Source organism: Penicillium chermesinum (assembly GCF_028974085.1).
Source record: "Penicillium chermesinum strain IBT 19713 chromosome Unknown utg000008l:1.0-1752722.0:1.0-1753981.0, whole genome shotgun sequence".
Classification (NCBI taxonomy): Eukaryota; Fungi; Ascomycota; class Eurotiomycetes; order Eurotiales; family Aspergillaceae; genus Penicillium; species Penicillium chermesinum.
In genome coordinates, this window is record NW_026695318.1 from 820,683 (window position 1) to 835,490 (window position 14,808).

General features: G+C 50.3%; 4 protein-coding genes across 4 annotated transcripts; all 4 read left to right on the top strand.

The window, feature by feature from the left end:
- Positions 1 to 556: 556 nt before the first annotated feature.
- On the top strand, positions 557 to 1,764 carry N7468_010101 (uncharacterized protein; the record flags this gene model as incomplete). Its single annotated transcript, XM_058479396.1, has 3 exons — positions 557 to 808; positions 868 to 1,266; positions 1,321 to 1,764. 3 exons carry the CDS (start codon positions 557 to 559, stop codon positions 1,762 to 1,764), a joined length of 1,095 nt encoding a protein of 364 aa, XP_058325964.1.
- A 1,746-nt stretch (positions 1,765 to 3,510) lies between these two features.
- N7468_010102 (UDP-glucose 6-dehydrogenase) lies at positions 3,511 to 5,411 on the top strand (the record flags this gene model as incomplete). Its single annotated transcript, XM_058479397.1, has 3 exons — positions 3,511 to 4,155; positions 4,209 to 4,581; positions 4,639 to 5,411. 3 exons carry the CDS (start codon positions 3,511 to 3,513, stop codon positions 5,409 to 5,411), a joined length of 1,791 nt encoding a protein of 596 aa, XP_058325965.1.
- A 691-nt stretch (positions 5,412 to 6,102) lies between these two features.
- N7468_010103 (uncharacterized protein) lies at positions 6,103 to 6,772 on the top strand (the record flags this gene model as incomplete). The annotated part of the gene is given in 2 exon segments (XM_058479398.1): positions 6,103 to 6,196; positions 6,216 to 6,772. 2 exon segments carry the CDS (start codon positions 6,103 to 6,105, stop codon positions 6,770 to 6,772), a joined length of 651 nt encoding a protein of 216 aa, XP_058325966.1.
- Positions 6,773 to 11,042: 4,270 nt separating this feature from the next.
- Positions 11,043 to 14,618, top strand: N7468_010104 (uncharacterized protein; the record flags this gene model as incomplete). Its single annotated transcript, XM_058479399.1, has 15 exons — positions 11,043 to 11,136; positions 11,199 to 11,244; positions 11,316 to 11,602; positions 11,669 to 11,813; positions 12,201 to 12,321; positions 12,592 to 12,694; positions 12,755 to 12,827; positions 12,877 to 13,327; positions 13,381 to 13,479; positions 13,540 to 13,747; positions 13,803 to 13,950; positions 14,006 to 14,082; positions 14,147 to 14,213; positions 14,273 to 14,349; positions 14,407 to 14,618. The coding sequence occupies 15 exons, from the start codon at positions 11,043 to 11,045 to the stop codon at positions 14,616 to 14,618; spliced, it is 2,208 nt and encodes a 735-aa protein (XP_058325967.1).
- Positions 14,619 to 14,808: the final 190 nt, after the last annotated feature.

The following is a 14,808-nucleotide window of genomic DNA, read 5'->3' on the forward strand; positions in this document are numbered from 1 at the left end:
CCAAGACTAGGACTGCATTGCTGATCCAGTGGAGTAAATTACAGGCTCTTAGTCCGCTCACGTCGTAATTGGGATCTAAATGCGGACATACCCAGCACGTTACAGAGTATCCAAGGAATAGCCTTTTTTTATTTAGTGCGTAGGTACGGGGAATCACTTTCGCGTGATCCCGAAGTCCGCAGGTTGGGAATCTCGTAATTTATATCGTTCTAGCCGGTTTGAGGTGAGACAGTGCCATATGAGGCGCACGGGGGGCTGACCATTGGATCCCAGGCGATGCGCCGGCGCTGCGACCCACGCCATCGCCAAGCCGGTGAAACAGGTTCTTCATAGCGTGGTGGGCCTGGTATTACCGTTTCGTATGTAATACCGGTATTCTATGCAGATATTCGCTTCGCTAGCAAATTATGCCCAAAACTCTCGATAAGCGGTCAATCGTACTTCGCCCCCAGACGAGACCTCCTTTATAATACGGATCTCCTCGGTCGTGTGCCCCAGTTTGCATGGGTTCTTTTACCCCCCCATATTCTCCCCCCACGCCCTTATAGACGACACGATGGTCCATCAGAAAGACCAAGAAGAGGCCGAGCTAGGGCTCCTCTCCGGGGATGAGTCCAGGTTATCGCAAGATGCCGACTCGAGATCATCACGCGACATCGATGTCGAGGCATACCCTAAACACGAGACCCGGATGCCTGCGCCAGAACCCGAATACGAAACACCCACCGCCTTGAAGTTCGTCTGGATTGGCGCATACTTTGGCTTCAGCATGGGATTGACTATATATAACAAATTTATTTTGGGATCGGTATGAAACTTGCAAGTCCGGTGTCAGACTTTGTGTAGGGCTGACCGTGCTGCATGTAGTTCAAAGCACCGTGGTTATTGACGTGTTTGCATACAACCATCAGCGCTCTCGGGACCCTTGTCATGTTGAAGATGGGCTACTTTAAGCTATCAAGATTAGGCCGCAGAGAACACCTGATCCTCGTTGCATTCTCCGTCCTCTTTACCTCCAATATCGCCATGTCGAACCTGTCGCTCTCTTTGGTCTCTTTGGCCTTCTTCCAGATCATCCGAAATACGGTCCCGCTATTCACCGTCGGAATCTACCGTCTCTGGTTTCATCGGTCATACTCTACCTGTACATATCTCTCTTTGATTCCGATTGTGGTGGGCGCTGGCATGTGCACGGCAGGCGACTATCACTACACGTTGATTGGGTTGCTTGTCACTATCGCGGGTGTTATCTTAGCGGCCACGAAGGTACGAGCGTCCATGCTAACAGGGGTATGACAACTTTCTAACGGAATATTATAGACTGTCACTACGAATCGCCTGATGACCGGGTCCCTGGCCCTGCCCTCGATGGAGCTCTTGTTCCGCATGTCGCCTCTGGCCGCCATTCAGTCCTTGGCCTTTGGACTCATTGCCGGAGAAGGGCCTGTCTTTTGGGAAACTATGAAGGAGCGTACCAACGGCCTCGCCTTCTGGGCCACGTTATTGACGGCTATTCTGTTATTGGGTAATGGCCTCCTCGCATTCGTCTTGAACGTTGCATCCTTCCAGACGAACAAGATTGCCGGCGCCCTGACCGTGACCGTGGCGGGCAATTTGAAGCAAGCGTGCACACTGGCCCTGGGCATTGTTGTATTTGGCGACTTCTCCCTCAACATTCTCAATGGCCTCGGCATTGCCTTTGTCGTGGTCGGCTGTGGCTGGTTCTCCAAAGTCGAGTTGGACAATAAGCGCGCTCGTAAATAGACTACACAACGCTCCTGTACAGTATATAATATAATTTAATGCCGTAATTATGATATGATCTGGCTAAAAGGCAATATCGGAAGCGAAAATCTTGGCATGGTTTGGAGATACTCGGTATTAATTCCGTCCAGGTTGTATTACCGTCGTAATTGGGGATATTTCAGTATCACGTAAAGGGTAAAGGGTTTCCGCTGAAGATATGCACAAAGACTTGCACAAAGACAAACGAAAGGCCCACCTACGGCCCTGCACAAGCATGCCAAGCACTTAGGTGGCTCGACTCTGCCTCGTGATCCGGGATGGCCGCTCAAACGAGCGGATGGTCGGAATAGGAGCGGACCCTACTCCGTACTGCTAGTCCTAAACTCTGGGCATGTACGATGAAGCCAAAGCGTCCGCCCTGTTCCATGTGTACCTGGGGCTGTACAAGCTAGAACAGAGGTCACTCATAGCGGTCTTTAACCGCAGATCCAGCCAATAAGACGCGTCCTTGTGGAAAACATACTAGTAAACTATGGCAAGCCCCTTCAGAGCCCCTTAAAACCCCTCCCCCCCAACAAAATTCAGCAGCCGGCAACCCCGGAGATGAGTGTGAAACTAGACTACGGTTACGGACGTAGCCCAGGTTTGATTTGGTCAAAGCGTACCAGTATTCTCCACCAAGTCCAGCATCGATGGGACCTGTCGGCCAAAAACCGGGACAAGCCTCTAGCACAGCGATCCGGGAACTCGTCCCGTGATCCACGCCAAGTAGGGCTGATCTGTTCTCGGGTGGGCCCCACCCAGCTTGGGGAATGTCCTGTTGCTAAACCAAGCCAATTGTATGGCTCCAGTTGCCCTCGTGCGCCAGGTCAGGCTTCCCATGTCGCATTTTGGTTCCTCCGTGCGGTGAATTCGGTTCTGAGTACGACAGCGGAGCTCGTTCATGACATCTGCCCCCCTTTATTCCGCCCGTATATTTCAAAAAACTATATTGTCACCTGGCCCCATCTCGAGTGTCTATAGTAGAGCCCTTTTTTGGAAACTAGCAGGGGCCCTGCTGATCAGTGTCGACGGGGTTCGTCGGCAAGGAAAGGCTCCGGGGCCTGGACCGGAGATCTCGTAAGATCTCTCGGGTCGGCACAAGGAACAAGCCATGATCCGAATGGAAGTTTTCACGTATCTTACGAGTACGAAAAAGGGGTAAGAGAAGGCTTACGGAGTACGGAGTAGTTCATCGATCGCTTCGAAAAGTAAATTACGTCGTGGTATTGCATTACCGATGCACGGATGAGCCGGTGGGTCTGATTGGTCCGAAATATCAAGATTTGGCAGTTCGCCGTACGCAACCAAAAAGCAATGGTTGCATTGTTGCATGTTGGTATTGCCATACAGAGGTACTGTACTCAGCACGTTGTGCCCGCCGGGCCGCCTTAATACGTGGCGACTATAGGATCCATTTCTCGTGAACTCGAGGGCCGATTCGCCTGGGCCCTTGCAGACATTCCGGCCGGGATTTCCCACTGTATGGTATTTCAGGGTAAGGTAGCTGCTTTGTGGCAATCGTATCATGACCCAGGATACGTCGGTGGGGTTCCGTACATAGGATTCGGCATGGGAGGCTCGCAATCATTTTGGGCTGGTGGTAGCAAAACCAAGATTAGGGGGGAAGCCCCCGGAAGTTCTTAATCGTTTGCGCCCCCGGATCCCGGATCTAACCCCATCCCCTGGTTTCTGTCCTGGACAAAAACCATATACAGACCAAGTATGGGGGTCGAGTCCACTCTAGATACGGCCACGGTCCATTCCAGTGTTGCGGAGATCGCGACCACCCTTACCTCTCCGGAGGTCAGTATTCACAATGACAGCACAGACGAGCTAGATGACGAGTCCTATAGCAAGCCTATCCCCGACGACAGCGATGTTGAAGCTCAAATCCAGCCCAAGGCCATCCACAACATCTGCTTCGTTGGGGCCGGTTATGTCGGCGGTCCTACCGCCGCCTTGATGGCGCTGAACAACCCTCAGATCAAAGTGACCGTAGTCGACAAGGACGATCGTCGCATCCGCAGATGGAACTCGCGCCACCTGCCAATTTACGAGCCCGGCCTTGCAGAGATCACCCGTATTGCGCGGGACGGCCTCGAAGGCGCAAAGGACGGCAACGCGGCGCCTCGCAAGCCGAACCTGTTTTTCTCCACCGACGTTTCTCGCTGCATTGGCGAGGCGGACATTGTCGTTATCGCTGTCAACACGCCTACTAAGATGCGCGGTGCTGGGAAAGGCAGCGCCACCGACATGACCAGCTTCGAGGCGGTCGCGGGCGAGGTGGTCCGCCACGCAAGGGATGGTACAATCATAGTGGAGAAGAGCACAGTGCCCTGCAGGACGGCTGAGATGATCGAGCAAATGGTAGGTTTCTTGCGACGACTGTGTGCACGTGCGAAACTAATCTGTCATTGCAGATCAAGCTCCAACGTCCTGGTGTGCATTTCGAAATTCTTTCCAACCCAGAGTTTCTGGCCGCTGGAACGGCTGTGCAAGATCTGCTAAGCCCTGATCGTGTGATTATCGGATCGTCGCCCTCCGTGCAAGGTAGAATTGCTGCGGAGACTCTTGCGTCAGCATACACGGCTTGGGTCGACCGGTCACGCATTATTACCGTCAATGTCTGGTCATCGGAGCTGGCGAAGTTGGTTGCCAACTCCATGCTTGCCCAGCGGTTGAGTAGTATTAACAGCATATCTGCGATCTGCGAGGCAACTGGTGCGGAGATCAACGAGGTTTCGGCTGCCATTGGCGCAGACGTGCGTTTAGGCAACAAGTTCCTCCGTGCGGGTACGTCATTAAATGTGCATTTCACGATTTTTCGTTTTGCTGACAAGAAGTGAACAGGTATTGGGTTCGGAGGCAGCTGTTTCAAGAAAGATGTGCTGTCACTTGTCTACCTCGCCGAGTCTCTTGGCTTGGCAGAGGTGTCAGACTACTGGCGCAGCGTTGTCGAAATGAACGAGTACCAGCGGAACCGCTTCAGCACCCGCGTCATCCGACGACTTAACTCGACCCTTGTCACGAAGAAACTCACCATCTTGGGCTACGCTTTCAAGAAGAACACGTCCGATACTCGCGAGACTCCCGCGCTGGAGATCATCAAAACCCTGCTGGATGAGAACCCGCGCGAGATCGCAATCTATGACCCCTGTGTGAACCGGTCCGTCATCGAGAGTGAGATCCGAGAGATGCAGTCGTACGGGCCCCTACTCAAGGAAGACGGCGGCTGTATCTCCGTCTACTCAGACCCGTACGAGGCGACCTCCGGCACCAATGCCATTCTGATTATCACAGACTTCGATGAGTTCAAGACGAAGCCAGTGGCCCCACCTTCGCCAAGCGCTGCCGGGCCTGCTGCTGGAGTAACGGATGCTCTTCGCAAGCGCTTCGTGGCTGAGCCCGATTGCGCTGCTGACTGTCCTGACTGCCACACTGGTACAGGGTATATAGACCCCAGTGCCGAATACAAGCCTAAGCAACAGCTTGACTGGAAGCGCATTGCTTCGCACATTAAGTCCCCAGGCTGGGTGTTTGACGGCCGATGTATTTTGGATGTACAGGAGATGAAGAAGCTGGGAATTCGAGTCGAGAGTATCGGCTCTGCGGGCGGACTGTAAAGCAACCAAGGCTTTGTTTTATGGAGAGTTTCCTAGTATAGTGACTGATCTATGGACATATGGAATATATAGCCCCTAATTAGCCCCTGATGAAATGACTTGAACATAATCATAGGCAGGTGCATTGTTAAGAAAAAACTTGTAGCCTTCTCAACTGGTAATGTTGTTTCGCAGGCCGCTCATCCCCGGATGATACCGCGAATTCCAGGTTGGAGATCTACCATGTCGCACAGTCGGCTAGATGAGAGCTACTTTATGATATGCCACCCACAATAACTCTGAGACATGCCGTGAGAAGATTTTATCTTCCTCCGATCTTCTGAAAAGATCCTTCATGATAACCATAGTCCTACCAACTCAAATTCTTTCATTTACTACAGTACCTCTTGAGGCTACCGGGGCACCGAGCTAGTTTCTAAGCTCTTTGATGCAACCTAGGGCCCCGTTTGACAAAAAGCATACCAACTGGACTTTTCAAAATTCAATTAGACTAAAGCTTATTTGAACGGTTCCAAGGTTTGTTGCCGGTCTGCAAACTAAATATTGACGGCAGTCTTGCTTCATTCGATAAATCCTCTCCTCACGCAACCTTCATTTCAACACAGTGCCCCAATTTAAAGCTCTTTCTGATTTTACGACTTTGCCGCCATTTCCCATCGCGCAAAATTTTGTGAATTCGCCGTCAAAAGAAATGAATTTCATGAAACTTCCCGCCGAGCTGCGCCTGAAAATCTACGGGGAACTTGCTACTGGCCCACTCGGGGGTCCATGTTATTCGGCCATATGTGAGTGGGCTCTACCCAGACATCCTCCGCACTTGCAAGAAGGTGTACCAGGAAGCCAGGGAGGTCATTTACAGCAAAAATTTGTTCCTCTTCGTCGACGCCGACGATTTTGTCATCATCTTCCTTCAAGCCATCGGCATCCAGAATGCCTCCCTGATCAAGCATGTTCATATATCGTTTCCAATCTTTGACCAAACGGGCGATGATTACATTTTCGACCGAAATGAGGCCGTTGTATGCGATGTCATAGCCCAGCGCTGCCCTCGGATCGAGCACGTTACTATCATCCCTACCCATCCTCTATTTTTCCAATACACTCCCGACGACGATGTGAATGCTTCCACGGATCGGTTTTTGGAGCTAGTGAATAAGCGCTTTCGGGAGTTTACTGACCGCATCAGTATTTCCCTGTTTGAGGACGCATGTCATGATATCCGAGGGAAGCTGAGCTCACTCGGCTGGGATGTGATCGTCGAGCGTAAGAAAGAATACTATCCTCGTCAGTCTGCACCTCAAGGAGACCGAGAGCTCACAGATACTGATAACAATTTTGGGGATTCGGGATTCGGAGTCTGACGGTGATATCGACCCGGAAGATGTAGTTCAATTTCCGCTCTGATAATTGAGAGCGGAAGAACTCTCTCAAGCCTTGAAAGATTATTCAGCTCTCGTTGTCTTACTACCTAGATATCAACCAACCAGTATGAAAGCCAAGTAAGATGTAACCATTCAGAATACAGAATTGACAAAAAGATACCTCAGATGAACAAACAATAGAGCAGAATGAGAAGTTGCGAGCCCCTCAGTCTTCAGCTTCAAAATCGGTATACTACCCACCAACTATGCATCCTACCGTTCTTCGCTTTCCTCACCTTGATTCAGGAAGAGAAATTCGAAGCGTGCCCCTCAGGAAGGCGGTAATCTCAGCCACATAAGAGCTATGTCATATCGTAGGATATACTATGGCACTTGGACCTATTCAAGGTCGTAACCTCGTCGCGCATCGTCCATCAATGGGTCTCCTCAAAGATGCTCTTGACCAGTGTGGACTTCAAGACTATCTTGCTTCTCACCGAGCTGCTTTCATATTTACAAGATCTACTCCTTTGCGGATATAATTCAACTTGGGACTTAGCTCGAATCCAACCAGCATCAGCAGTTTCAGTACTTTGCTCTGGACGCGGAAAGGATAAATAAAAAAGTTAGTTTAGTGTGTAGATTAAGAGCAAGGGGGGGTATTCTTCCGGCTCTACTGGTAAAAGCCTGTGAGGAGGAAATTCATTAAGCTAGACCGAGACTATCGAAAAAGGCAGTTCAATCTTGCCGCAGAGCAACCGATAAAGCGTCGAGCCTTGGAGAATAACAGGGACCAGCCAACTTCTGCTTCGCATCGGCATTCATGTTGGATTGATACTCTTTGCGATGTCTGGGACATTCATCTGATAGCAGTAAGCACTCCAAATCCGGATTTCGGAGTTTGGACTGCAGACTTTGAAAAGTGCTCGGAAATCACTCAAACGACTCTCAGTTTTACTTCTTAAGACAACTCAATTTTCAATTATCTTCTATCCTCTGCACTTGCGCTCCAGATGTTACATCCATAGTCTTTTCCTGTCAATAAACTTCCCCTCATTTCAGTAACATTGACCTCCGGACAGTGGAACGTTTCAACTTCTTATATTCACGTCTTCAAGCTTCGATAACATTCTTCTGCAAATATCTGACCTTTACATCAATCAAGCGGTAGCGTGTCATACTCCACATTGATTTCATGAAGTGCATCATACTAAATTCATATCAAAGCCATAGATCCTGTCACCATGCCATCTCTTGGTACGCCAAAAATGCCACGGCAGCCAACCATCCCCTCTTTTGGTTGGACAGCATAACACAGAATCTAGCGACCTCCACAGGATATACCTCCTTGGCGCCTTCTCTTACTGCTCACAACAGGCAGTGGAAGCACGATCGAGTCTCAGACATAGACTAGAAGAGAGCCTCAGATATACTTCTGACACTGACGACGAAGCACATGAGCTTTTGGCTGACGCGCTATGAAGATGCTTGTATTTGACGCTGCTTGCTTCTGGGGGCCCCCGGGGGAGGATGGCCAGGTATCACATCTAGATTGTACCCCGGTTTCACGAGCCAAATACCATATAGCGGGAAAGAATCAGCACAACATATACGCTCTGCCCGAGTCAGGACCTCCACAGCGAAGATCAAGATTATATGCAGCTCTTTGGGCTTCACAAAGAGCGTCAGTGGGATATTGACATGTTCCTGCTAGGTTCTTCTCCATTTGACGTGGATTCCCTTCCCAAAGAGATGAGAAAAGCTTCAATCTCTGATTCTACATCTGGACGCTTATCAGTTGCAAAAACACGCTCGGGCCAGCATAATATTTCCAGTAGCTTCAAGAGGCGTTCTGCGTAAGGAACGCATTGACCAAACCTACAGATCAAGTTTTCTGAGGATATTTGGAGAGGCCAGATTTCCTGAGGACTTTATCATCAGTGCTCTGGTTAAAATATCCAGGTCTCACTCTGCACTGGCCTGGTCTTCAATGATCGCTACTGAACGACGTTGTTTATCCGATATTATTCAGAACGCTCGAACTGGTCTTCAACACCTTCATGAATGTGCCCGATCTGGTACTATGGTTGTCAGGCCACGCTCGTTCTTCTCTATTTGATGTCGATGCCGGGTACCCATCATCCCCCGATCTTGGGCACTTGTAAGCCGGTGTTATACGAAGCAAGGCCCAAATCTTATACCGTGGAAAAAAATTTAGATCTCAGGAGGCGGCTACATTCTACTGAGTAAGCGGCTCAAAAACAGCCACCGTGTAACCAGCATTTAGTCGAAGTTCCGTTCCTCAGCTATTTGCAAGATGGATTCATTATCGAAAGAAATACATTCCCATGTTTTGCACCTCATAATTATCCTGTGTTGATCTCAAATGTTGACCCACCGTTTTGACCAGGCTGTCACGCTTCTTGATGCCATAGGCATCATCTGCAGTCCATACACGGGAATCTTTGGCGGGTGCTCATTCGGTCCCGAAAATCCATCATCCTCCTCTTTGGCTGAATCTCCGTGATATCGCCCTGCATGTTATGTATACAGGCCATTATTGGCTTTTAAATCTCCGCCTTAACGGTCCGCAAAGCACTGTCTTCCACGACAGTTTTCACGTTGGAGCGATGGCTCGCGTCTCTGAGGTCGCCGTGCTGCCAAATATACATCGGAGCTTCGTGGAGATGTTTAACCGAGTTAGCTGGGTTGTGGCTATTCATAAACCGGAAAAGCAAACCCCCAAGTCCAGGCTTAGGAGGTACGAGCACACTGGAATACCATACTGGAGTCTGACAGAGTTGCCTGGCCTATTCCCTTTCGATAGCTAGCAACGGTCCGCAAGCAAGACTGAACTCGAATAGCGAAAGATGGTATTGCATAGCACCTTGCTGCTGGATCAATACTCGGAGCTTGGTGTGGTGTCTCTTCCTCGGCGTTCTTGAGCGTGTTCTCCTTTTTCCTTTCCTTTTGCTCCATACCACTTCCCTAAAACTTGTTTGCCTGATTTAATATTTTCGACTCGTTCTCAATACTACTCTATTGTCCGCTGCGGAGCTTCTAGTCAAGTAATCAGGCCTAGTCCTCCATAGTACCAGCATGATACGCCCGTCAAGAATGAAAGCTGGAAATCCGGTTGTGGCGGGGCGATGTCAGACTTGCATTGCCGAACAGCCCCCATTTCAGGCTGGATCTTATCTGATTCGATGATCAGGCGTCCACGGGAGCCCATCGTCTGCTTTTCCTTATTCGGCGGGAACGAAAGCAGATACGGACTCGGACGAGTTATTTTCCAAATAGTTAGAGAAACACCAAGGAGTCTCCGAAACCTGCCAGCACATAAGATCTGAGAACTATATAAAGGGGCTCCTACCTGGCCACGGCTCAGACCTCTCAGCTATCTCCAACCCCATCTCTCATCAATATACCCAGACTTCAGGCTTCTTCTCTAATCTACCATCCACAATGAAGTTTATCAGTATCCTTTTTGTCGCCACCATGACCGCTGTCGTTAACGCTGACTGTCTCCCCGGTATGGGTATCTGAAAAAAGAAAGACCGATCAACGCTAACATTACCTATAGCTGGCGCAGCTTGCACTGGCACTACCGAAGGCTGCTGCACGGGCTCATGCGCTGAGGATCTCAACAGCAAGCTTTATGTTTGCATGTAAAGGGTTTAAAACCTGAGAAGATTGTGCTTGTGGCTGTCAGACTTCGAAGAGAAACGCGAACGTCTGGAAGTGTCATTGGCTGGCTGTTCAATATTACCAGATATCGAAATTTTTCCCACATGCGGAACCATGATCATGTGGAACCTTAAGCATGTATAGGCTCAAGATAAATCGCACAATGGAAGTTACTCACGGTGCACTTCTGGTTTTCTAGTTGGGAAGTTTGCGTAGATGCCAGGCAGCGGCGATCATTTTAGCACTGGGAGTAGTGGGGACTTACATTGGAAGCAACAAAAGGCCAGAACCGTTCAATTGGAAAGAAGAAAATAGTCCTGACCCCCTGAGTAAACATAATCGCTCATCACAGCCCCTTGGCCCCTCCTATTATTGCCTCTCAATTTGTGTGGATCCTATAGTTTCGCGGAGCCAATCGTCAGCCAGCGCTAATATTCTGCCATGGCTGACCGCTCTCCTTGCGGTGTTGAGACCACATCAGTAGTCCGCCTCCGCAAAGTTTACTTGAAACGTGACAGCGAGACCTTCATTGAACGCCAATTCTTTTTGAATAAACAGTCAAGCTTGCGGCTTGCTACCCAATATGGATCAGGGAGGCCAAGGAGGCCAGGGAGACCTGAACTGGCGCCTCAGCGCGCATCCGATCACGCTACTTGTCTTCTTGGGAATCCGCATTGGTAACTACTCGTCCATGAATGGCCTTACTTGGAAGATTTGAACTGATAAATTCATGGTACAGGGGCCTTGCTTATGTACTTGTTTGGTGTTCTCTTCATCGGTGACTTGTAAGGACCTTCCCATCTGCCGCTCTACCCTTAAACCTCCAGATGTCCATAGCTAACATGTCTGCTACTAGCGTTCTCGTCTTCATCCTCACACTGCTCCTCCTGTCTGCGGATTTTTACTATCTCAAAAATATTGCTGGGCGACGTTTGGTAGGATTACGATGGTGGAATGAAGTCAACACGGCCTCCGGCGACTCTCACTGGGTATTTGAATCCTCCGACCCCAACGTCCGTACTATCACTGCTACGGACAAGCGCTTCTTCTGGCTCAGTCTTTATGTGGCTCCAGCCTTATGGATTGGCTTGGGTATCGTGGCCATTTTGAGTCTGGGCAGCCCGATTTGGCTTAGTTTAGTCGGTAAGTTTCTATCCACAGATAGGCTTGAGGTTCTGGATCCAGAATGCTAACCGCGAGACACCAAAGGCATTGCGTTGATTCTTACAATCACCAACACCATCGCGTTCTCACGTTGTGACAAGTTTAGCCAAGCGTCGACGTATGCTAGCAGTGCTTTGGGTGGTGGGATTGTGAATAACCTCGCTGGTGGCCTGCTGGGCAGGGTCTTCCGGTAGACAGTGATTAGTGACTCGTATCTTTCCAAATTCCTGCACTAGTCACTTTGGACGGGATTCTTTGGCTGAACTATTGTGTGTATCATTCCAGTTGTCTTGAAACATTAACGGCAAAGGTAGCTGCTATTCAATATTATGTGTTCTATTGACGAGGTATCATACTCATGGCATTACGATGGAAACTCCTTTTCGATTCCTGTGCTCGAAAGGTAAACAAAATCGGGTGAGGTTTGACAGATCGTGGTGGTGTTTTGCCATAGCGGTTATTTGTTTGTTCGCCTATACAAGCTGTCATCTGCTGGCTCTCACACTTTCTCGTCTTCAAGATTCGTGGCACACCTGAGAGCTGGTGTTCTCCTGAACTTGGGACCGATTTTGCTCAGCCCCTCCTGGGGTTCTTCCTTCTTCTTAAACTCCTTCATCTCCTTCCTTTCCTTTCCCAACTTCCTCTTGTCACTTCCCTCATCTCCTGTCTCCGAAATCCCACCTCCGAACCTCCTGACTGTAAGTGCCCTACATGCCTTTCATGCCCTCCTTCATCTCAAACTATTGCGGAAGTCCTGGCTGGGTGATTCCACGGTGGTGACGTCGCGTCATCGTGTCGTAGTCTCTGGGTTCTTGGGCTCGACTTAGAGCTTCTCGGCATTGACCTCGACGCGTCTACTCAACATCACCAAACGGAATCACTCTCAGCCCACCTCACTCATTTCACTTGCGCCATGAAACTTATACTAAACAACAAATTTATGCATATAGTGTTAACAAACTTTAAAGATGTCTGACGTCTGGGAACAGGCGGCCTCTGGCATTGATCCCTGGACTCCCCAGGACAATGACCAGTCCGCAGCCTTGACTCAGGTCGAGTCTCCTAGTGACGGTATGCTAGACATTTGCATCCACTTAACTGCTTGCATTTGTGGATATGCTTCTGACACAGGCGACGAAGCACATGAGCTTGAAGACTACCGCCCTCATGACACTACTGCTTCTTCTGCCCACGCTTGCCGAAAGTAAGTACACCTCGCATATGGAAGTTGGACATCACTAAATCTGAAACAGCTGTGGCTCTCCGCACCACCTCACTCGCATGTGCCCGGAGAATGATGCGCCGCGCGGTCGTTCTCCTGGTCCCCAAGATGGACCCCGTGGTTGCTACAACTGTGGCGAGGAAGGGTATGCACCCATCAGCCCAATGCCGTCTAATCCCTTCACCCACGCTTCTGACTCCCCCCCCCACGCATCTTCTAGTCACATGAAGTCCGATTGCCCCAACCCCCCTGTCTTTAAAGGCACTTGCAAAATCTGCCAAAAGGAGGGCCATATGGCCGCCAAGTGCCCCTCCCGCACCCCGGACATTTGCAAGAACTGCCTGGAAGAGGGCCACATTGCCTTTGAGTGCAAGGCGAACCGCAAGTTCGATCTTGGCAATGTTCCTGACGTCCTCCCGGAGGAGGCTTGGGAGCTCATGAAGAAGGCCAGCGACGTGAACGACCTTGATGACTTCCGCGAGGTAAGTTGAAACTTTCCCATGGCAGTCTAGTATTTACTGACCCCATCCTCTAGGCCGTCAAGATGTACTCCAAGGCTGTGCCCGATGCCACCTGGGTCGATATTGAGAAGAAGTTGCGTGAGGGGAAACTACGTTACTACCTTATCGCCTTGGTTCGTATTCCCAAATGGCAAGAACGTAGAGAACGCATGCTAATCTAACGGTGTCAATAGATTCATGACACCATGGATGTCAACACCTTGATCGACTTACAGGGCAAGCTTGACCGCAAGTACGCCATCAGCTTTCAGGAATCTCAAACCCCTCCTCGCCGCTTTCTTCGCACTCGCTGGCCCGAGTCTCCTGAGGACAACATGGAGCGCCTGAAGGACGCCGGCCTGCCTTATGATCGTTATGTTCCCAAGTGCCGCAACTGTGACAGTGAGTGACCCTTTGCCCAATCCGCCTTGGGTATAATGCTAACAAATGAAAACAGAGATGGGCCACATCGCCAAGCACTGCAAGGAGGAGCGTATCGAAGTCACCCACACTGAGATCCGTTGTGCTAACTGTGATGAGCTCGGCCACCGTGTTCGCGACTGCCCCGTGCCTCGCAAGAGCCGATTTGGGTGCCGTAACTGTGGGTGAGTATTTCCTCCACGTGCCCTTTGCTAATTCGAATCATTAATTGTGATGCAGTTCTGAGGAGCACGAAGCCCGTGACTGCCCTGTACCTCGCTCTGCCGACGATGTTGAATGCCGCCGCTGCAACCAAAGTGAGCCGATCCACGAATCCATGCCTCTCAACTACCGTGATAATTTTACTGACATGTTCCCCAGCCGGTCATTTCGCTAAGGACTGCCCAAATGTCGAGGCCCGTCCTCCCCGTACCTGCCGTAACTGCGGGTAAGTCAAAGCCCATCGAATGGTCACACCTGGACTTTGAAGCTGATGAATGATTACAGATCTGAGGACCACATCTTGCGGGATTGCGACCAGCCTCGTGTTGAGTCCAGCATGGTTTGCCGTAACTGTGACCAGGGTAAGAAGACACGCCTCCCCCTGCTGTTGTCATCCAATTGCTAATCCAATCCTACAGAGGGCCATTTCTCCCGTGAATGCCCCGAGCCCAAGAACTGGTCGAAGGTGAAGTGCAACCGCTGTGGCGAGATGGGCCACACTGTCAAGCGTTGCCCCCAGCCTGAGGATGTTGGGGCGGCCTCCCGCTCAGTCACCCACGAGGGCTTTTCCAAGTCGGACAACGGTGACGACTTTGACATCACTCACCAGCTGACCGACCTGACCTGGTAGAGGGTTACGCACCAGGCGAATCCTGACGACCTGATCTTCTGCGTAGCCGTTATGGCTTTTTGATTCTTTTTATTTTTTTGTTTCCCAGTGCGTATGAGCGAGGGATCCTCTCTGAGTGCTTAATTCGCCGAGGTGAGTCTCGTCTGCGCAGTCGAGGATGGTTTCTTGTTTTTCACTCTAATTCCACTTC